The sequence below is a fragment of the Zerene cesonia genome, chromosome 14, assembly GCF_012273895.1.
Source record: "Zerene cesonia ecotype Mississippi chromosome 14, Zerene_cesonia_1.1, whole genome shotgun sequence".
NCBI classification, from domain to species: Eukaryota; Metazoa; Arthropoda; class Insecta; order Lepidoptera; family Pieridae; genus Zerene; species Zerene cesonia.
Window position 1 is genome coordinate 5,729,273 of NC_052115.1, and position 25,414 is coordinate 5,754,686.

The window sequence follows — 25,414 nt, forward strand, 5'->3', positions numbered from 1 at the left end:
TTTTCGAAATCCGAAAAGAATGAAAACGGTGGGCAGTGTACATATCGTATAAAAACTAGCATGTCTAGTACAAAATATCACACGTAGGGTTTCGATTTTTTGAAAAAAATTTTTTAAACGTGCCTTGGGGCACTATACACAGAATGTTAGTGAGTTAGAACGTTCATTTCAGGGTGTGTGTGTGCGATTAGTGTCCTAGTGTATGGTGAGTTTAAAGTTCAAAGTAGCGAGAACGCGACGAGCTGAGCGGGGCCGGGAGGGGTACCAGGGCCAAATTTTAAACATTTACTAATAAAATATTAAAGCTTAACATACATAAAGATTAAGCATCTCTGCATCTTATACAATAGCCATTCAAAATAACCGCTGACAAAAATATCTCGTCCTAAAATAAAGTCCTAAAAATTTAAAACTATGAGATTTGTGGAAAACGATCAACTTAGGCCAGAGATAAAACGAAAAGTATAAAAATAAATTTTAATTAAATTAGACATAATCGATTTCAATTTCGCTGTACCGTTTATGTTGCTGCATAATCGTCTATTTTATTATAATAATTTGAATGTGATGAACAATAGAATACAAAAACGTAAAGATTAACTTAAATGAGACATTTACGACGATGTCGATACTTGCAACGATATCGATATATCAGCGTGACTTTCCAAAAGGGTTTGTTACAAACGAATACAATATCAAATCAATTAATAATGACTGTTTAGCCTCGTTAATAATAGTCCTTTATAAGGTTTTTGTATTACCTAATCGCATTCGAAACGCTTTTGAAAAATCTTGATAAAGTTGGAAGATCGTCCAGGGCCATACTCAGACTTATAAAATCAAATATGAGGCAACGTAATATAGTGGTTGTAGCGGCGCCGGTGTGCAAGCGCGGCTTCGCTTCGCTAAAACGAGCAACACTAAAATAATTAATTGGCGGTGGTTTATCTGGTCCAGCTTTCTGGGGAAACAATTCAGCTAGATTCCTTCTCCTTCTCCTTCGACTCTGGAATAAATGAAAGAAAAAATAAATTAGTTTTTGATTCTTCATTCACGTAAAATCATTTTACTTACCATAACATTCGGCAAAATGATTAAATAATTATTATCTGGTTGTAGAAAGCCATAATTTTAATATATTGCATGATGTAGCTTGATAGTTGGACTATGCATACTTCTGTAATATAAAAGCTGTTATATAAATAACATAATAATATTTGCAGCAAAAGCATGTTTGCAATATTTATATGATTTTTACTATATAAAATAGATCGTAAAAATGATATTTACTAAACGCAATGTTAGTGATGCTTCATTCACGAATAGTTTTTTATTATTTAAACTTATTTCCTACATAACCAACTACCCGCAAATAAAACAAGTCATGATTGATAAAACCGAACAGTAATGAGTATTGGACCCGATTCAGTATGACCAAGCTGACTAAACGTTCAACAACACTGCAACCTTTAGATTATTTTTTATGCTATAGTTGATAATTAATGAAAATTAATCATTTAATACCACCCGTTTGATATAAAAATATGAATATAGGCGAGATAAAAAATTACAATTTAAAATTTTAATACAATGTTCTAATTGTTTCTAAAATAAATAAAGGGTAGCAATTTAATTTTGAGGTTAGTATTCTCGGAAAAGATACTTTTAGATACGTAATGAAACGGAATTTTCATGAAGCGTCGTCTATTTATTCCCTTTAACCAAGCAATCGAATTTACAAACCAATCGTGTAATTTAGAATTAATAAATTTTGCAAAAGCAAATCTAAAAGCTGCAATGTATAGGCTTCAGGAAGCCGTTGGTGTGCGTTTAGCCCGTGCGTAGTAATGCTAAGCTAAATACCTCTTACACATAAGCGACTTATTAAGTGTTAGTTTGTGCTAAGTAAATAAATCTTAACTTAAGTAATGGGTAGTGTAAGGCGATAGAATTCAATTGCTGTATGAGCATTCAAGACGTGCATGTGTAAGTTGAGGGTTTAGATTTTACGTCTGTTTAGGATTATGATCGAGTCGCGGTATATTCTAGAAAATTTAATTTTCGCCGACATTGTATTTGAATCATGGTTGTTTACTTTGTGTATTTTAGGTAATTTATTTATAAAGCGAAAAATAAATATAATAGTACTACTTACATTCTAATGACAAAATACGAACCTTTTATGAATAGAGAAGTCAAACATGATGTATCTAAATTACTTGATGGTTATTATTGTTGATATGTGTTGGAATGCAAATCTCATATGTGTAAGAGGCCGACAAATAATATACGATGTAGGTACGTGATATTGCAAAATATAATATCAGCGTTTTCTACTTTACACATTTTCTTTCATAAGTATCCATATTTATCCAGGGCGTTATCACCGTAGAAGTGAGCCCAAGTTTAATACTAATATCTCAGTATATTTAAAAGAAAATTAGGATTGTCAATATTCTAGAACATTAAAATATTTAAGCAATGATTTAATAAAGTAGGACAATTATTTTAGTTTAAGCTCGATCTGGCAAAGAACTGATTTCCTTTCCTTAACTTTATTTAGCTACATAGAAACAAAATTGATTTTAATCCTATTTTTTCTAATGTTAATTCACATAATTTATTATTTAGTATTATGTATATGCATTTTAAGTAACTACCCACTACGTAATAAATAGACAGCATTGAAAAATATTTAAAAATAAATCTCTAACTAAGATTTTAGTACCTACTGATTTTATGCCAACCCCAACAGTATATTCTAAATTCAAACGAAAATGTGTAAAATATGCCGCGAAACGCATATCGTCATATGTCAATAGAATCGCCGCGAAGCGTCTACGACTACTCATGCCTGGTCATAGTTCGGGACGTACCTTCATCACTGTTACCGTTAGTGAGCGCCTCCTCACCGTTCTTTTCTCCGTTCTCCGCTGGCTTCTTCTCTTCTTCCTTGGTCTCCTTCTCTTTCTTCTCCTCGGAGCTCTCTTTGGCTGGTTTCTTCTCCTTCCCGGACTTGCCCTTGGCGGGAGTCGCCGGTTTCGGCTTCGGCTCCAGAGACGGATCTAGAACGAGCTTGCCGATGTTCTTGCGGTCGTGCATCTTCTGCATTGCTTCACCAACCTTTTAATAAAAATTCACGTTAATAAAAGTACATTTCAGAGAATTGAAACAACAATTTAATTTTTTTTGACAAGTGCTATGCTCTTAGATGCGTAGATTAATTAGGTATAGCATACAGAATTTCAAATGGAAAGCACGCAATTATGATTTTTATTGGTTTATAAATTGTACCTTGATATGTATTTTCCATTCAAAACTTAATAAAAAAATCGTCAATACCGTGTCAAACATAATGATGATGATTCTTCATCAGTCAGTCATCAGTATCAACAACAACAGTGTTTAAAGTCGGCACAATGCCAGGCCCTGTCCCACACCCCACTGTCACATTAATAAAATGGGATAATCACTTTACGATATACAACTTTTGCAAGCTCCAAACACCTCCAGCAATATACATACATCCTCCAGCGCCCAAGTAGAGTCCACGAGCGGCTTCACCTTCCCGTCGCCCCAGAGCGCGAACACGCGCTCGACGGCGCGGCGCACGTACTCCGCGCGTCCGTGCTGGAACAGCAGGTGACGCAGGTTCAGCCCCGCGAGGCTCTTGTTCTCGTCGAACAGCTTGATCGGCGACACTTTGTCCACTTGCCACCACTGGAACGGTCGTGTTATTAGCGCCAGATGCGATTGTTATTACAATAAAATAATAGATATAGTCTAAAACCTAAAAAATACGCTTTAATGACAGAATCGAACTGAATTGTCTCCACTCTTTTTTACTATTTCCTAACGAACTTACTATTTCCTAGCGAACTAAATCCTGTACAAAACTTATTTAATTTGTCGTGAAATATAGAAAATATATAATATACGACATAATACGAAATAATGGAAAATAATGTTGTAATTAGTTGTAAATTTTAGCCAAGTTTAAAATACACATGTGCGCCCCTTTTGCTTACTATCATATCCCTATAATTTTTTTCTGCGTAATTTTGTTAAAGCTATACCTATTGTTAGTTCGAGAGGTATACAATATTTTTTGCAATAACTGTGTCAATTAATTAAACATTCTATACATACACATATATGAAAGTATACATGATAAACATGTAAATGTGCTTCATCGTTCAAAACACTCGATCAAATTAGGCAAGTGTCTAATCATCCAATTACTGGCAAATTATACGTCCGACGTTAATACGCAGAAAAATTCCACACCCCAAACGTTTTCCTATCTCCGAAATAGAAACTAAAACGTATAGATATTACTTTACGTATTCCTAATATTTCGAAATTGTCCAAACCTCTAACCCCTAACCAAAATATCCAATCGCGTAAACGCTCACCACAACACCATCCGATACCCCACCAAGTACCGGCGAAACGTTGCAAAAACGTATCGACGTAATCACTGAACGCATTGCCATTACGTCTGCTGGATTATGTTGCCTTTTCCGTATTTATACGGTTTCAGGGGAATAATGTTACCTACTGAGCGAACTTCGCGTCCGCTCATTGTTCAAATAGAAAGCTAATAATAATCACGACGTCCCGTTATGAACAATAGACATTCGCGTTAATTGTGTCGATATAATTACGCGAATTGGATCATATTGTTTGGACATCTTTTGATGTTTGTACGGCGCATTTATTTCGATTTTTCGCTAAATGATTGATCTTTATGGTTTCCTTTTTTAGAAATCTTAACAAAAACCTTTTTTCTGATGTTTAGAATTCGATTTAATGCTGTTTATTTCTATAAAAAATGCTATTAATACTCAGGAATTATATAAAATAAGCATGTAATGTAAACATTGTATTGTCTATAAATCAGATAATAATTAAACATTAGCTACTCACAGCACGCGCGGCGCTGAAGAAACTCTTCGTTTCGCCGGTCACGATGTTAGATGAACCTAGGATAAAACCACATTCCTTACTTCACACACTATTATATTATTACACTATAATATTAACGTCAATTATAATTTACAAATAAATGCGTTTGTACTTGATTTAGCTACAGCTATGTAACCAATATGTATAATAAATAGAAACAATAACAACAATGTATTATAATCACGACACAAAAAGTTTCTTACTGGGAAATTTACTGTCTCCGTCATAGTTTGTCTAGTTCGTTATAATCTAAATTGCTCCATGGCGTTTGATACATTTGGATAAGTAAGTACATAGAGAAAAGTGAGAAGAAAATAGGTTACTTTTGAAAAATAATTCATGATAATAGGCATACCATAGAGGATGTATCGACCCATGGGCTTGAGAAGCGAATACCCGCGGTTGCATTCTTCACCGCACAGACAGTCCAGCACGATATCGACGCCATCAGGAGTGATCCTTTAGAAAAATACACATTAATTAATACTCACACCACGCTGCGACACATATTCAATACCGATATCATATACCTCAAGGTCCTATGTCACATTGACACGTGCTCAAAATTGTTTAACACGATTTTAAATTCAATCAACATTCCGATACCTATTTATAACTTTGTAATTACACTGATTTAATTCTACGACCGCGTCTTACCTATGAACGGTATTAGGAACACCATCTATTTGTTTACATAAGGATTTTGAGGCTCGTCTTGTTTACGCTTCGAAGAGCTAACCAGATATAAAAATATCTTTGTCTATTTACGAGAATTAAATGCTGCGCGGCTGTTACAAAGCAGCTGCCCTAAGGAGCGAGATATAAACGGTACAATTAATGCAGTGTGCCAGACACAAATGGACCTTGACTTTACTATGAGACGTTCCTCCCGACCGCTAAGCGGTTTAAAGCCAAGGTTCAGCGAGGCTCTCAGTAAATTGGACGGATTGACGAGAGAACGATATGGGTGGGACAGAAATATGTAACACTAATAACAACCAATTAAGAAAGCATGGGATCTAGAACAATTGGTTTATTTGCTTAAGGAATTTATGGGAACGCGCATAGCATATTTGTGTAACGCGCCGCTATTAATTAATAAAAACAATGAAACGCTGTTATGTAAATGTAAACAAACAATGAAGTAATAATAGGGATCGGAAAAAGTAATTCGGCTGGAATGTAATGGAAATAAGCGTCACCGAAGCATAGCGTTACGGAAGGGGAAAAGACAATACCGTTTACATCGAGGGCGTCTTGAAAACGAAAGTCAAATACGTGGGAAAATTCACGCTCTCTTAATTAAGCAAATATGAATAGCTGATGACAGAACAGTCAATATTTACAAAGGGTTGTAGTGACCGAAATAAAATGCACGCAGAACGGTGCAAGGGCCGACGGATATTTTTAGCGGTGATTTCACATTTTCAGTTCCCTCCACATTTGGAGATCTCATTATAATTTTGAAATTAGTCTCGGTATGAAATATGAATCACTGGGAGATCAAAATGTTTTGAAAGCGCAAAATTTTTATGATTATAAATAAATCAATGTTGGAGTTACATGTTTGAAATTTGAATGAATATGAAGTGAATAAGTTTATTGTGTCGCCTGCAAAACTGACGATTTGAAGGCACGAAAAATCTTCTAAACTTCGACCATCAACTCAATCTGGTTTAATTAGGGTCTCCTTCACAATAGATAATAGGGATTCAATTACGACTAGTACTTATACTCAACTATATAGAATGATACTTACTTCCTAACTTCGCTGGTGTAGTCACTGCCGCGCTCGAGCAGGTGGTCGATGTTATTGTTATTGGCCTTGAGTGCTTCATGCTTGCTCTTGGAACACACTCCGAAGACCGTCACGTTATCCACCGTCTTCGCTAGTTGAGCGACAGCCTGGCCCTGTTGGATATGAGAAGATTAGAAGATGCTAACAGAGAACAGATTTAAACTTGGGTTGAAGACAACAATAGTATTGTTACCCTTAATTAATCAAAATCATAAATTATGAGATGATTCCTTTTGCAGTACAATCTGTTTGAATTTGCTAAATATGAGTGGGCCGCATAATGTTTTTAAAGACTCTAAAGTCTTACTATAAATCTTTTTTATTATTTAAGTGAAGTGTTCACAATTACTCAATCAATTCAAATTGGAGTTAGTTACAGATTGTATTATAAACTATGTTTAGCAAAGAAATATAATGTATGAGGTGACTCGTGTATTCCTACATCAGCTACGTAGTAATTGAATTTGCACACCACAGCTGGCAGATTATTTAGTTAGAGCGATTTAGTCATGAGCACTTCATGTATTTAAAGCATAAATTTTTACAAGTGGCAAGAATTACAGCATTGGTATACTTGTGTCGACCTTGACGGCATATTTTTCAAACCCGTATCAGAATAATTGAGAGCACGAACCCCACCCATCACGCTTTTGAAGCAATCCACACAAATTACCACAGTTCATTGACTTAGAGGGTAATGAATGATGTAATTGACGGAAGCCGGAGCATTCCACAGCAGAAATGAATTTTTCTCACCTAATTCAGAACACAATTAGATATGCTAATTGTTTTCGTACTTATCGAGCTTTCGTATAACTTGTGTGTAACATGTGGTTAACGGGTATTAACAGCGCATCTCAGGGTCAATGTTACGCTATTTTTAGATAAAACATTTATTTACTTATGTCCGCACCGGCGTGAAACTTTTTCACGAAGTAGGTATAAAGAATTTCACGAGTTCATTTTGTTATTTGTACGTAAAGATTAATGTTTATTGTTTCTACCGTGCAATTGTTTTGCGAGTGTTCACTAAAAATAATAGTAGGTACATTTTGTAGACTCGTCGGCTGTTTTAATCCTATTGACTCTCTTAGCCAATTTTTCGAGATATTTCGTTATGTCAGCTTCTTATTTTCATGTGATAACAAGGAATTACATTGATTTGTATCAAAAATAATGCGGATGTATAAATATTACTGATAATTACAATTACAATAATAAATAGTATCGGAAACGCGGACTCGACAGTACAAGCGATTTCGAACAGTTGGCAATCCGACAGGAAACCGTAAAGTAATCGGAACTTGTTTATTTCTCCGCTAGAAATATGTACCTAAGCGTCACGGCAGGTAAATGGATGTTTCGTAACTAATTTCATTCTGATATTGACGACATAATTGGACCGCTTGCATTGTGAGAAACATGAACTTATTGATCAGTGAAACGGTGAATTAAGGAGAATGTAGTGTAAATAGGGGACCATGTAGCAAACTGTTATCTATAGAATTTAAAAAAAAAACTAACCTTATTTCCGTATTATATTACCACTATAATAACTACATCACTTACAAAAATTTTCAAATAAATTTAGTTTACTCCGACATTGTTCATTCTTCCCGCATACCATAAGCAACAACTATTTTTAAAAGCTTAAAAACCATAAGTATGTTTATTATTTCTTCTATATTGTTTGGATATTAAACAGCGCTTCACTTGACAGTCTTGACTCCACCACTTACCACATTGCTATTAGTCAACACAACCGCAACACAAATTACACGCCAACTTCGTTTCTAGTTGAATTACTATGATTTTTAACGGTCTCATTTAATTACCGATATAATTACTTCACCAGAAGCTAACTGGTCAATCTGATTTCCTTTCTAAACATAAAAACGCTTTTTTATCTAATTTTTTTAAGTTAAACAGTTGCCGTAAATCAATAAAACAACAATTTCACATAAATAATAATATAAATAACTGTGGCAAGTAAGTATATGTTGTCAGGAAATAAATCAAAATGTAATTAACGCTGTTTGTGAGCCAGTACGTCTTCCTGCTAATGAAGTATAACGCTAAGATTGATTCAATTTCATAACACGATCCATAAGAGACAAGGGGCTATTCATGCGAGTTATGATACACACAGTACTAGCTGTCTTTTTATTTGGCGCAAGAGGCCCTCTATGCAACAGAGTAACTCAAATAGTATGTGATTATAATTATATATACATAGGTTATAAATTGTAAACGTAGGTATGTAAAGAAATTGTGTTACTTAAACTCACAGATAATCTTTTAATAATACATTGAGACAAACTTTTCCAATGATTTGCAATGGATTTTGGATATAGAAACGAACGACTTGTCAAGACACGTTGTTTGTATTATTTTAATTAAACTTGAATAACAATTCCAATTAAAAAATATAGGTATATTCCATTTTTAAATCTAAGTCTATTTTGTACTGCACTCCGATTTACAGAAAACCTATTTAAATAGCCAAAACCGACAAATGAAAGACGTAAAATCAACTTACCACACCACCCCCAGCGGAATGCACCAGCAGGCTCTTGCCGGGCGTCAGGTTGGCCATCTCGAAGAGCAGCAGATACGCGACCACGTAGTTGGTGGTGATGGCCACCGCGTCCAACGCTGACATGCCTTCGGGCAGCGCGTACACATACTGCGCCGGTACCGCGACCAGTTCCGCCCATGCCCGGTATTCTGGCAGAGCGACTACTTGGTCTCCAACCTAGATGGAAACATTATTTGTATTATTTTTTAACGTGAAAGGTCGATAAATATCATCAACGTTACAAACAACCGTCTAATTTATAATAGAATATCAGGAAGAATGAGGTCTGCACTAAGACACTATCTTATACCATAATTAAATAATCCATGAAAACTATGAAAATTATTTATCAAAGTAAAATCAAAATAGGACAAAAATGCATAAGTATTGTACTAAAAATAAAATGTTTCTGAAAATTAAATCTGTCTGAATGTATTTTATATTTTATTATTATATCACTTTCAAAAGGTAATTCTATACGGCTTTATTCGTTCACAGCATTCAAAACAAATCTCAGCACGAAACCCTCATTAGCGTTAATTAAATCTAATTATAGTACAGAGTGGTTATTCAGTTAATCTTTTTACTAATAACATCTTTGGCTTCACTTCGGAATAATAGAAATTGCTACTTCCTATCCAAATTAACCAGCAAGGCCTTAAAGCATTACCAAATTGCTAGAAAATCTATTATTGGTTAATATTATAGACGTTATGAAAACATTATCGTAGTTTAAAAGCGTTTAAATAATTCATTGTTTTATGAGTTAGAGATTTATATATCAACACTAATATTATAAAGAGGAAAGATTCAGAAAGTACAGACAAAAATATGTTCTCTAAAGCTACGTTATTCCTGAGTAAAACAGGCTTTATCTCTTTTTTAACCCGGAAGGACACGGGACGCGCGGTTTGTTTGTTATTGTTTTTACTATAATGCCATACCTTGAAGTTGGTGACGCCTTCTCCAACCTGCTCGATTTCTCCAGCACATTCGAAGCCGAGAATGAAAGGAGTCTTCGGTGGCGAATCTATGGCTCCCTGTCGAACGATCAGATCTTGGAAGTTGAGACCGCTGTAACAAATATTTAGGTTAGACATATGATCCATATAATAGACATATGTGTTGCATATATGAGAGGATAAAAGCTAGATATGGTACACTTGTGGATTCAATTAAGTACTTTATTATAGTTATATAATTTGATATTTGGTCTTTTAGATAATTCTTTGATGGATGATACCTAGCGATCGGTACTGTCATTAGAACTTAATTGTTTATATTGATTAAGAATAATTCTCACTGGAACTGAATCTTAAGACCGATGAATTATGAAATCGTTGAATAAGTACAGCGTTAAGAAATTTAAGTACCTAATTATCAAGCAAAATTAATTTGCAACTGTTATTAAGTCTTATAAAATAAACAGCAGACGGTTCGTTGGAAATCGCGACCAGAAGTTACTCCATTTATTTTCAGACATTTTAATTAAACAATTCCATCCTTTATACCTCAAGTTATGGACCTGTGCGACATTTAATAAAGCTGCGCAGTGCCTAATTGAGGCATGGCTGGAATGCGGCAGCCATTTGTTATTATGCGTCAGAGTAGATCACGAACAGAATAATGGACCTACATTTAAATAATAAAATGTGACATCTACATCCAGGGCGATCTGACTCGCAATATGTATTTGCAAAACAAAAATATAGGTTAGTTAAAATCATGTCACGTCGGAGCATCTATAACTAACATTTTTATACGCACTTGCATTTAACTTTTTATCATTTTTGTTCGATAAAACCGTATCATCAAATATTTCCTTTGAAACATAAAAGTTTTATGGAATAGGCTATTATGATAACGACGCCGATTTGAGGGCTAGGCAGTCATAAAATCGGGTCCAGATGTCTTGCATTGCGAAATACATTATGTAATAATCGGACATATGTATGATGACTAAAAGAATAAGACGAACGAAATGCCAATGAAATTTTTGGTTAAAGTGAATTTTAATTCATTACGTTATTGAACGAGCTCGAAGACTTTACCGAAATTGGTGAAGACAACATACCGATTACGAACAAGGTGCATCGTTCGACCCGATTAACTTTATAAACGATTGGAGTTCATAATTTATTGCGTTGCCAACCTCGAAACAACGACTTTCAATAACACAATTGAATTATTGTCTGCGAGGGCAATATTTTAATCATAGGCCCGAATCTTTTGCGCAGCCTATGGGCGATACAATTTGTTAGACATTCGATGATTGACTATTAGATTCTTTCAGATAAAATTAAGAATACAACAGCATATTTTTTTTATATTCTGGCTCAGTTTCGTTACGGTGTCCCGCTGGATAAGAAGATTATTATATGAACCACTCCGTACAAATTTCGTACCGTTTATCGTCACCTCATCTCTTTAATTTGAACAAATTTCTGATATTTACAACGGCTCTCATACCTACATTCTAATTTCTACTGAGTATTTATTAAACATAAAACAGGCGTGCGCACATGAATCGTCAATAAGCTGCAGAAGTTAAGTCATGTCAACCTATCATATCGATTGCATCTACGTTACTCAAACGCATATAATTGCTGTGTGAGGTATACGTGGTTGGATTAATAATGAGGCATCGTGGAATCGATATTTTGCGATTGTCCCCACTCCAGAGTATCAAACAATGCGTCTGATGACGCGCGGCATTGTTTACTCTGTACAAGCTTACATGACCGACAGACCGTATCTTCTATTTAATTTTACATTGCAAATAATATGAGTGGCAACTGGCAAGCAGCTACGTAGTGACAATGGAAATTTCTTGCAAGCGATCTATGGATACCTTTATGATTATTATGTTAAAATACCGGTTTTTAATATATGATCTATATTTAACTGTTCTAGCCTTGATTCATAAGGACTTAATAGTTCTTTGTTATCTTATTTCTTCTTTATTTAAAAATATTGAGACATAACTGTAGATTGGAAAAGGAAATGATTTAATTACATAAGAAGAAATTTTTACGAATCAAAAGACAAAAAAAATCTCTTATTTTCTCAAATACAAAAAACAAAAGAGATCAGTCAACAAAAACCAGCGAAGTTGTCATATAATTAAAAGATATCTTATTTACAACTTACCCGTAACTCGCAAAAGAAATGTTGAATAATTGTTTCTAGTTTCTCATTATTAGATCATTGTCTTCACTTCTTATAACAAAACAATAAGGCTTAAAGACAAACCAGGTATACGTAAGCGACAAAGTGCATTTTAATGAAAATATGACATGAATCACAAATGTTGTCTTTGTATTAAAATGACCTTAATCCAAAATGAATGAATCATTTGGGGTTACGCCGGTCGTATTGTTGACATTGTTTCGGTATTTGCGTGACTCTGCCTGGGGACTCGGGGAGTGGCTCGGACCCCCTTGCAATGACGTAGACACAATTGTATAAACATGGCACCTAAGGCCCTTAATTGGGATTAAGTACATTGCTGATTCTCTAAAATCGATGGCTAATTACATTCTATTCATTCACCCGCATACTATTTATTATACATGTAATATGTAATGAAATAAAATTGAAAATATATATAGCTAAATATCAAACAAATGTTACACAAAAAGGATTGTTTTAAATATATATATATATTATAGATATTAAATAAGATTAGTGAATTCTCAAATCATCGTAGACAATATTACGGACAACCGTGAACCAATCGTCGTGAGCTATTTATACAATTATTTAAACATAATATTATCATGAGAAAATACTTATATTTTAAATTCGATAAATAACTCCGTGTGCCTTAAATAAGTTGATTGACCGTCATTAGGGCAAGCCTGATAAAACCTACAATTAAGTATATCGCCGAATATTAAGAGGCTATAACTGTCGCTCTAGCTACAAAACCCACGCAAACTGAGCGCTAAGTTTATCATAAAATAACAAAGGTATTGTTATTAAATACCGGCTACATGGCCTTCGTCGTGATCCTATCGAACAATTGTTATTAGAATTTCAAAGCCAGTTAATCCCGTTCCTGATCCTTTTTTATTCACGATGAAATTTACACGCATGCTACCTGACGGATTATTATTCAACAGAATGTCGAATACCCATTTACATCAACAATAATAAAATGGGCGAGCAGGTAGAGCCACCTCGTTTGGTGCAGTAAGACTTGCATCCTTTCATGATAATATTTCGTAATAATCACGTCTTGTACGCTGTAACGCGACGGACTGTTGCCAATTGCGTGTCTGATAGTCCTCGTTCAAACGTAGCCTTGAGGTCAATAGCACTTTGAGTGGAAGCCGATAAACGACCACCACAGACCAGCGACCCAACCCTCCTTCGACAAATAATAGCACTCACTCACTTCCCCCTTACCACCCGTTTTTACAGCGCCCAAATGTAGGTACCTGTCACCCGAGAAGGCTAACGAGACTGTTTAACGATCGACTGTAAATTATTTCGATAAGATAAATGCAAATTCTGTATAAGTATCGTAACGAAACAATTATAACCCAAGTTGTTGTTAATGCGATTAATTAATACAACAGAATTTCTATTCACGCAATTCAAATAGCTTTCCAGTTTATTAAGCAACGTCGTATGATATCTGAGAAATATTGGGTATAAATTGCGCGGAGTCCCTCGTAAACGAATTTAATTTGTATATAATGTAGATGGATTTCCACCCCAGTTCAGGGTAATTTGAAATTGCATCGGGGTTGTAATAACGCAACGGCGACCGTCAGCCCGGCGACGGCCGGCGCGACATGACGTGGCCGAGGCGTCGATGTATAAACGCCTATTCTACGTAATTAGTTCATACAACCCTTCAAACAGAAACTATTAAACCCTGTAATTGTTTATAAATCAAATGAATCTACTATTCGATTCGCAATAAGATAAGTTTTAAAAGCATACAAATTCAAGGAACGCAACCATTTCGACGTTAATGTTCATTGAAGAAAAGACTGTTTATAAGAAATACAAGAAAATGCTTCATTTATTTTGAAAACTGTGATGGATTTAATTTATTAAATTAAGAGAACTACGTTGAAGTTTAACGTACTACATCGAATGAACTCTTGTCTGTATCCGTCTCCCTACAATGCAGACACATTAGTAGTTGAAAAAGTCACAGAACTTCCCAGACAGAAATATTACTTTAAAATTTTGATAACAAATTAAATAACTGAATCATGTACGAACAAAAGAGAATTACTTTGAAATACGCGTTAAAATATTTCTCGTAATAATTCCTTCGTAGGAATTCAATTAGAGACTCACAATTATTGGCTAAGAAACTCTTGATTAAACTGAAGAATATCCCGGCAATTCTCATGGGTCTGTCGTTCATAATCCAGCTAATTGGATCCAATTTAGATGTCAAACTTAATAGAGGAGCTTTAAATGCCGGTACAAGAAATAACTTCCTCTAATGTACAGTCACTCTACCGCTATGACTAAAAATACCATGTGGGGGACTCATTCATTGAATACACTAATGAAACACATTGAAGGCTTCAGATGAATGATAATGTACTCTGTATACTCCGACCACGTACATAATTCTGCCTTATAGTTAATATTATGGAAATCAAATGATTTATATTGCCTACAATCGACCACTACGCAGTGCGATGTGTAAACTTGTAATGTAGGCTTTATAATTTACTTTACGTAAACATGACTCATAATATTGCGTTGAGAGTTATTATGAATATGTTTCAGTTTTGTTGTGTGGTATATCATTATTATCATTAAAATTAATTAATAAATTTACATATTTTATTAGGTATAAAACCTATAAAATTATGATACAATATGGCATCACAAAAAGAATAGATGAGACTGGAATTATAACAGATAACATAAAAACACTTTCAATTTTTATTCTTAATTGATGAAACAATATGGAAAGGCCGATAAAGCTATTCATACGAACACCACGTACCGCTGAATAAAATATAAGTTTTGCGTGTTGTCGGTACAAGCGCACCGAATGGAATTTCCTCATTCGCGTGCTCTCGCTCATTTGTATTCTCTGTGTACCGCACTGACGAGTTAACGTACTCAACTATATTTATGAATTTAGTGGAAATGGACCTAGTTTCCTGTCTATCGGAAGATTGCGATGCCGAAGCAAAATAATAGCGAATACATCTCGTTGGAAGCCTTATAGGTTTCAAGATGAACGAATAAGCCGAAGAAATGGTAACATAATTACGAATATACTTTTTGTTATGGTTATGGTATGGTTAATGGTAACATAATTTTGCACCGTCTTAGTCCAGTATTTAAAGTATAATTGAAAAAAAAAACACAAAATTTGCAAACATGTGTGTGATATTGTAAAATAATTATCAGCTATGCAAATGTCTTGCGCTTGAAACTCTTAATATTATAATTGCGAAGGTACTCTGCCTGTTTCTTCTTCACGCCTAAACTATAACCGATTTCTTTGAATTTAGTACAAAGACAGTTAGTGAGGCGAGAAAGTGCATGGATTTTAGCCCGAAAGTTCCCCAGGAACGAGATGTATTCCGGGGAAACTTCGGGACTAAGCTTATCTTTTGCTTTGACTATGAAGTCGTAGCCCCGGGCGAATAACTAGTTATTTATAAAATTATTATGTCAATTACTATTAAATGTAAGCCGTTTTGAAATGGAATTTGTATCAAAAAATGTCGCGTGTACACAGCGTGTGTTGATAAATGTCGATTGAAACGAATAGCGTGACTGGACGACTTTAATACGATTTTTTGTTAGGAATTTAGGTAACCCGTTAGCGGCCTGGTAAATAGGCCAAAAGGTAATTGAAATGGGTTTTTACCGTCAAAGATAAGGTGTTCTTTTTTATTAAACTGTAACTCTTTCAATTTACAAAAGGCCGGATTTTGGGTCAGAATTTTTCTTCGTTTTTACTATAGAAACTGAATTAATTTGTTTTGCAATAAACGTAAACATTTTATATTGAAAGTTCATAGCGCTATTTCATGTTTTATATCAATTAATCTTACAACATTTACCCCAAATTTGAAGGCTTTTTCGCCTTTTTCATCGTAATTCTTCTTTTCCGGTCTGGAGGTTATTAAAGTAATTACTAACTTCTTATATTGTACTTAATATTTACTGAACTTCCATATCAAACGCTTGATAAACTATTCAATAACCTTCCACTTAAACACATTGATATTCAATATCGTTAATCAACTTAAACATTAGATAGTGATCTTTATAAAAGGAAGCGGCTGCTTTAATCCTTAATTATGTTAAAACTAACAGGTACAGACCATTACGGAAACGTCCGGCTAGCGGTATCTACCTACTCGTAACAAACAATGACACCTTCATAGTTTCCGATATGACTAGACAGACCACGTGCGCACTGTCATATAATTACTGAGGTGCATTCTTTCTTACTGGTTAAGGGATTAAGTACATATTAATATTATAAAATGTTTCAGATTCTGGTGTGTTGTCATAACACAAAAAGATCTCTCATTCTCTTTTCGTTATGTTTAGAATAACTAATAAAACATTTGGGCGCAACAGATATAGATAGGCTTCTGATTCTGATCTGATTAACTTAACACGAAAGAAGCTGCAGCTGCCAATGAAACTTTATTTTTATTTCAATGTCGGCAATGGAGATAAAGGGAAAAGGTAAAGGAAAAGAAGAATAATGTCGGAATGTAACTTGTGGGTCGCCTATGTAAGCGCTACCACTGCCCATGAATATTTGGAGAGGTCGATGCAGATCTTATGCCTACAAATGGATTGCCGAGAATAAAATAAAGGATTGAGGAGGGAAAGGAAAAGGATATGGACTTATACTATGCTTATACTAGTATAATCTTAGTTCTGCCAAGCATTTTTTTGTATTTTAAAACCAGTCATATAACGATGATCAAGTATTGTAATGAATATATAAAAAAAACTGGTATCGTATCAGTTAATGAGAGCATTAGTCACCCTTATTCGATACAAAGCCTGTCGAGTCAAATCGGTCACTACAGTCATTCGTTTTAATTGTCCACAGGAAGCGAGCCTCATTCCACAGATGGCTGGCGATTTACTTTGGGGTGGCTAAACAACCATAAAGTTGACATAAAAATTGATCAGGAACCCGCGCATTTATAAACGAAATGAATCATCACATAACATTTTATTTAAACTTATTATCTATCTCTAAACCTAATATATAGTAATATGAACCGTTCAAAACATTATCGCAAGTAAGTCAAATCGACGTTAAACTTATTTAATATTTACTAGATAAGGCTATTTCCTAAAGTGACATTCCTAAGTTCTACGCAGTGTACCATTGTTGATTACAGAACCTTTTTAAATCAATATTTTCAAACAAGCATTGTCAATATACCTCAAGAATATGAAACAGATAGTTGATAAGAAGTGCATAATGGTGATATCAGTTGTTTCGTGACTTCACAAATAATGCTATCGGCTGCGTCATTCCAAACATTCTCGAACTTTTATCGATCTTCTAAGAACAATGTAAATATAGATAACAAATTCCTTAGAAATGTGAAAAAAGTAATAATATTACCTCACTAATAACACTTGATTGAAATTGTTATCAGATAAAGGTAAATTTTAAAGGATATAAAATTATAATTCAACAGCAGCCGGAAACTTTAAAATAAACCTAAAACGGACAAGTACAATGTTTATCTAACCTTGGCTTTACTTTTACTGCTCACACCCGAATTTGTTTAACAAAACATTTATTAAACGACGCTTACACTGAATGAAAGGAAGCCCTTACTGCCATGCGGGCGGAAAAAATACAACCCAAATGACGCTTCGTATCAACAGGATCATAATAGTAGCCGTCCTAAATGTTGGGGCAAAAAAGATGAGTTGAAACATTAGGAACGTAGGGTCGCGTTGCGTGACCCACATTTCCGAAGTATGCTTACGATCACCCCACTCATTATTTATCTGTATTCATTTTTTATCTTTTAAATAAAATATGTCCGGCAAGATCATCTTTTTGAAATTTGAACGAACGTTATATTAAAAAACAATGTTACAGATGGCTTTGTATGAAAATAAAGATACGTACAATATACGAAAAATAAATATAGTACGTAGAAGACCAATTTTTGAAGTTGCTATATTTTCGTAATATATGTAGATCCTATCGTTAGGAACATTTTTGAATAATATATATATTAGTTACAAGGTCTAATCCATAACCATCGTGAAAATGTATTTCTTTTATCTAAACCAATGTTCTTGAAGTTGTTTACCCGGTCCAATAAAATAGAGTAGGCACCATTATAAGGGTTCATCAAAGTAAATAACAACTGACGACCAAAGCGAACGTGTTTCGATTCGCAATTTAAGGCTCAGCTAACAGAGCTTCGCAATTTATACGAAGTTATACGGTACTGATTTATATGATACATATCCAATTGTATTTCTATTTTAACAAATTCAATCAGTTTGTAAATGTAAATGAAAATAAAAATATTTATTTATATACGTAAAATGTACTAATTTTTTTTTCGGACTAACATTACCATTTGAATTAATAATCATCAGAATAAAAATTTACTAAGTAGTCATGAAGTAACCTCTGCCATAGTTACGAACAACCTTTGTAAAGTAAAGACTTGAAACAATATATATTTCAAGTTTGACGAAGGCCTAACGATTCTTTCCAGAAGGTAACCTGAGACGAACGCTTTATTAATTTTTAACAGACTCCACAAAAGGCCCGGTAGCCTGGGATATTTCATGACCGTCATCTTAAAACCAGATTATAAAGATTAAACTTTAATAAAATCAGACATATCGCTTTTCAAGATTTGTATCTTTATGTTGCGATGAAAAACAACTTTGCACGTATTATTATATTTTAACAATTGAACCATCCGAAGTAATAAGAAAGACATAAATTATACATATTATGATATTTATACCAGATGCGTAAATTATGCGTATAAAATATTTGAAATAATAAAATTACAAATTAGCTACAAAATACATACACGCACACGTTATGAAATTTATCATTTTCAAATAACGTACAAGAATTGTTGGAAGGGTGGTTCTTCAATAATGATCCCCTTGTTATGTTAGGCACGTGTCAAAAATGGATATAACAATCAAAATCTTTAGAAACATGATTGGCTTTAATCAATTAACATAATTCTTTTTCTAAATGCAAACGAAATGTTTAATACATACAATAATATTATAACAATAGACCTTACATTTTAATAACATGTTGTAGTGATTTCTTGAAATCTGATTCGTGGCTATAAACAATTTATGGGCCATTAAATCACAAACTGACGGACAGAATCTCCGCGAAACGGTCTGATTATTATTTATACTTAATAAATATAACTCATCGTTGTTTACAAGCTAGGAATAACCAAGTTAATTGAATTGCTTCATCTAACGAAAATATTACGTATTCATATCACGAATATCTTTATAAAACTTGATCCGTACAATGTATCCGGGAAAGGTGACAGACACTTCCTCACACTTTCACACGTTTACGTGTTTATTATTGTTCTGTTATACATGTGTGTGATTTTTTATAATTCTTACCAGATACGAAAAACACATGTTATAATGACGTAGACTAAAACCGGTCTCTTATACCACGGTCTTTGAACCAAAAACATTTCGGCTGTTTTTAATGTGGATCAATTGCTTAGTAAAATGTTCATAGAAGAATTCGATAACTTTCAAGATCCTCTCAGTCACGCAGTAAATAATACGATCCCATATTCAACAGGTGCATTACGAATTCAAGCATACGAAAAGAACCGCGCAATGCCACAATCTATTGAATATAAAGTCTTGAATAGGCAGATTTGTCGCCGGATCCAGGGATTAGTGAGAGCTTAACAATTCAGCTAGACGAAAGATCTAAAATGTCGTCATATGGTAAGAGTACATGTTGCGAAGAGTGTAGTTGATGGGCGCTATAAAAAAACAAGCATCAGCGTCGAAAGACGTTAGGCCTGCGGAGATTGGTCGGGCGCGGGCGGGTAGGGGACGCGCCGTATTGATCTGCCGCTGGCTGCCACCCGCCCGCCCCCGCGCCCCGCACCCCCGCCAGACATTACAGAAGCACTTGCGACCCTCACCCCTGCCGCACCACCGGGCTGACACCCCGGCGCAACGCAACCACACCCCTTTTTCATGCGAACATCGAGTCACGGGATTTTCCAATTCAATTTACCTAGCCGCCAATACCCACATAATAAATTAAATGCTGAAAAAACTAAAAGCGATTCAGGGGATGATAATGCGTATCCAACAGTTGTATACATCGTTATAAGAACATGAAACGTTCTGAGAAATGCGAGCGCCGTAAGGATTTGTCCCGTGCGAGTTTTGTCGGAAAAAAAAATTAAGAGCATACGACATGTTTGTTGCCATATAGAGTTGAGAGCTGATTCGATTATTATGGGCACAATAAGCGGGGAGGCATTTTCGTAAGTTCATTGACTTTGGACATTGTGCTGGACGTCTATTGAGCCCGCCCTTAGCATTTGTACGAATATATTTTATTGTACAAACGTGGCACAGGGCCAAGCCAGGCCAGACCCCGTCTAGTACTACGTATGATTCACACAAAATTCCTAGTAATGGGAGCCAATTTACTACGTTTCTACGTTACTACATTCACCCCTATTTGATAATCATAGCCATTATGGTTTTCCTGTTACTGCGAGGGAAAGCAAATGCGTTATGTTGATGAACAACGGTGATAGTTTCAGGCGCAATGAGTCAATATTAGCAACTTATGCTGACTCATCAATGTAAGTTAACTTCGGAGTAAAAATACGCGCGTGACGCACACGCAGTGCGTGGTCATACCAAATGAGTATTCAATTGTTATGTAAAAAGATGAATTTATTAAATAATCATAATTTATTCTTATGATCGTATACTCGACACACATAAATGGTTAAATCGAAGAATGTTAATTTATTTTTAACAACTATCATGATCAATCTAATGCGTTTTTAATGCCAACGCGAGACAAAGGCATAACTGTAAGAATCTACAGGAATTGTATCAATTCAACAGGACCCCTATGATTAATAAAGCCATATAGCAATAGAAATAAATTAAATACCTACATAATGAAAATGTCATAATCGATACAAAGTACACACATCATCCCATTAAAGAGAAACAACGATAGGGGTGCTCAGATCTAATCGATAGATTGTCAAATGTTTCAGTTATAAAAAAATTAAAGTGATCCAAATTTTATTATCAATGAAATAAAGAAAAAGTATCAATTTGTTACGAAGTTACAAAAGTCTGCCATAATACAAGTATTAATTAAATTACTTTGACAAGGATGGTATTGTAGGATATTAGGAATATGGCGAATTCGCCATTATTCCTAATATTCCAACACAAAGTCAGAAGTCGTAGCAACTAGCAACTTGGTTGTCAAGTTCGCAAGAACATTACTTTCTAGTGACTCATAGGAAGAGAGCTATCTCGCGCAGACGTTCTCAATAAGGAAGAGGGTAATAAACAAATTCATCTCTCCCATCTTATGTGGCTTCGTAGCCCATTAAAATGCACAATACTGCACTTTATCCATAGAGACCGGCATCATTTCTCGAGGGGCAGACGCTAAATTTAGAACATAAATAGGTACCAACAAAGAGCAGGATATAAACAATTAACGCGCTCTTTTAGTACAACACTGAGTAAAATATAGTTTATAAAAACTGTTATAATAAGCGCAAGAAATTATCCTTTTAATAATTTTAGGCATTTTTAGCCTCATCGCCTATCTTTGAGTTACTAATTACGTTTTATAGATATTGTAAGATTATTAGATTCTTAGATTATTGATTATAAAACTTAGTGCTCATAAAAACTATTCTTATAGTAATGTTATTTGTACTCATGTAAGTTATATGTTATATTAACAATGTAGTTAGCAATAGCCAATAGCATCTGTGAGACTGACCCATCACTCGAACAAAAAAACTATCACTATTTCTTCAACTCCAGTTCATATATAATTAAGCAATCTCAGAAAAAGAAAGCCACTCTGGCATAAGGGCGTGAGTACGTCGATTGTTCTCGGAAGACGCATTTCTGACACTGACTTGACCTAATTGAATATAATGGTGTTATTCACTGGCTGATCCCATGTTGTATTACGAGAATATATTACAGAGGCGGTCTTATAGAAAGTTTGAGCGAAGCGTCCAGCTCGACCCATAATAGGATGGATTTCATATAACTGTAACATGTCTTTAAATTAATGGCGCTATTAAATAGGGAATTCATGTGTGGATCTGTTGTGAACCAACATCAACGACCGATGATGTTAGAGGTTTTTTCATATTATTTCATACTTTATGTGTGTTATTGTATATTATGATATGATTTCTACGCACTTTTATTATTGTATATTTTGGGCAGTATTCGTTTATGTTCAGTGCATTTTGAATTAAATAGAAATCAGTTTTCATTTTTTTGCAGTCCACGATGTAGTAATTTATTTTGAATTACTTGACGACTCGAATCCTTCATGAAATATGCATGCGATAAGATTTTGATTTAGATTCGACATTGATAAATTACGTGCTCGATGCACGCGAAAAGAAGTGTATCGCTCGAAGCTAAAAATAACATTTGTGACTCTCACTTTCGCATCGAGTCATTCTCGCTTCGGACAATTGTTAAATCAAGTAAAGTGTAAGATAAGGAGCCAATATGTTTTGCAACAAGTACCGGTTCAAGGACTGTACAGTTCATATTTTTGCGGCAGCTGTGGTCGCGGTCATTAACATAGTAAGTTGTCGATAAGCGTGCTATTTTTAGCGCAAGCAGGGATGCGACTTGCGCCTGCCTCGCACCTCGTTCACACCTACGCATCAGCCCTCCCTTGCCGCTGGGAGCACATCGCACGCCGCTCACGCTACAACCCGCCGGACATTATCAACAGGAAACGCACCATTATTGTCTACTGTTAGACTTCAACGCTGCTCCAAACTAAATAAGAACGAAAAAACACATGTGAAATACCCCTCAATTTTATTAAATCGACAATCGTCAGCGATCTTTCACAGTTAAGTAGCCGCTCTGTTAAGCTTGAAAGCATTAACAAGAAAAGTGGCAGATAACTCATGCGCCGTCGTAAGTAGCCTGTCGACGGATGGCATGATGCATTATCTGAAGCACTGAAACGATAAACGAACAAAGAACAATGCCGGTAAAGTTTAAACTCCCTCTGTCGTGTTCCATTTTTAAATCCTTACATTTAAAAACGTACCTACCCTATATGGACATATTGTATACATTGTAAGCAAATAAGATTCGCGGAATGTATGAATGAGTGAAATACAATGCAAATTTTAAATCGATGATACGACGGTCGTTAGAGTGTAAATCCGCTTAGGGCGCGTCACCCGGTGGCAGTTATTGCAAGTGTGTGCAGAACTTTGAATCGGGTACATAAGCTGTGCAGTGAAACGCGCCTTGGTAGGCAGATGTTAATGAAGCTGCCGCAGCCGCGATGAGAACAGGGACCCGTTTCACAACGCGTACAAATGACCGAATACGTTTTATCGAACATTCAACAAACGACATTAAGTTTTAACGCATTAATATTCGTTTAGTACTGAAATGAAAACTTACTGATCGGTGCATAACATAAAAATATGAAGGAGCTGCTGCTATGTCTTCTAAATAATATGTGTATATCGAGAATATTGCAGAATGTACTTAATACTAGTTAAATGCAAAACTTACCAAGCTTTAACACGGATGACGACTTCACCTTCAGCCGGTGTCGGCTCTGGTTTCTTCAGAATTTTGACAGTTTTAAGACCGCCGAAGCCGGTTAGGACGACGGCGCGCATCTCCTTGGGTGGCGGGGTCTCCTTTTCCTTCTCCTCTGTGGCTTTCTCGGGGGTCTCTTCTGGAGGAGTTTCGGTGGTTCCATTCTCAGTTGGGGTCTTTTCGGGCGCCGCGGCCGCAGGGGTGTCCGTGCTTTCTGTCATGTTTGATTAGTTAAGTGTGCGATCGAGTGTTGCGGGCAGCGTACGCGGTACGAATGAGGCGGAAGCCGGCCGGCGAGACAACGCGTCGCGAAACGAATGAGTAGGGAAGGGCGCAGCGCGCGCATCGAGCCGAGGGTGCCGCACGGCGAGGGGCGCGGGGCGTGGGGCGCGGGGGCACTGAGAGCGGGGGCGCGGAGGCGCAGGCAGCGGGGGCGTGGGGGCGTCGGGCGCGGGTGCTCGCCGAACAGGTGGCCGCCGCCGCGCCGCCCCGCTCACCCCTCACCCCTCCTATATTGCACTACACAGGACCTGGATTAACTTTATTACACCGTGGCCAACAAAAACCCATAGCCGCGAATCCTAGCCCCAACTCTCTAAGAAGTGAGTAATTCAACCCAAACGTGACTTGGCAACGAGATCGCCGTTACAAGGGCGCTCTACTACAGAAAATGATACGATATTTGTACAATTTCGTTTGTTATGTTAATAGTCCCAGTACAGCCGAACCTAGACCTGGATTGAGAATAATTTTAACTTTACTAATCGCATAGTTTGTGCAACTTGAGAAGTATTTCCGACAATGTTGCGGCTTGTTGAATATTACAGCAGGTTTCGAAATGGCGAGATGGAGTCAATGTTATTTTTACCGAATTTCCTATTTACGAAATTAAATGCAGTATCAAATTAACACGATGATGCATTTACTGTGCATCAATTATGACCTTCTCTTATATTGATAACATTAACATAACATTGTTTGCGCAGTGGTGCGGCAGTTAACTATCAACGTGACCTTAATTAAAAAAAATAAAAGCGATTTATATTTATCAAACATAATGCAAGCACAGTTTATATTATACCTACTTTATGCATACAATGTCGATGCATTCAGCCGCCACGGAGAAATAAGCAGCTTCTAATATTACCGCCCTGGGCAGCTAATGATGATCTTTCTGCTTTAATGGTTTACGGTGAAACATTACATATTTTAATTACTATTAT

General features: G+C 35.6%; 1 protein-coding gene across 2 annotated transcripts; it reads right to left on the bottom strand.

The window, feature by feature from the left end:
- LOC119831806 (synaptic vesicle membrane protein VAT-1 homolog-like) lies at window positions 1-24,520 on the bottom strand. Of its 2 annotated transcripts, none has more exons than XM_038355337.1 (9): window positions 24,162-24,520; window positions 10,289-10,418; window positions 9,306-9,521; window positions 6,728-6,879; window positions 5,324-5,427; window positions 4,930-4,985; window positions 3,526-3,720; window positions 2,913-3,123; window positions 1-1,006 (listed from the first exon to the last, which is right to left on the bottom strand). In XM_038355337.1, exons 1-9 carry the CDS (start codon window positions 24,410-24,412, stop codon window positions 975-977), a joined length of 1,347 nt encoding a protein of 448 aa, XP_038211265.1. In that variant the 5' UTR covers window positions 24,413-24,520; the 3' UTR covers window positions 1-974. The 2 variants fall into 2 exon arrangements, with proteins under 2 accessions (XP_038211265.1, XP_038211264.1); XM_038355336.1 differs by having other exon boundaries at window positions 2,877-3,123.
- Between the last annotated feature and the right edge of the window lie 894 nt (window positions 24,521-25,414).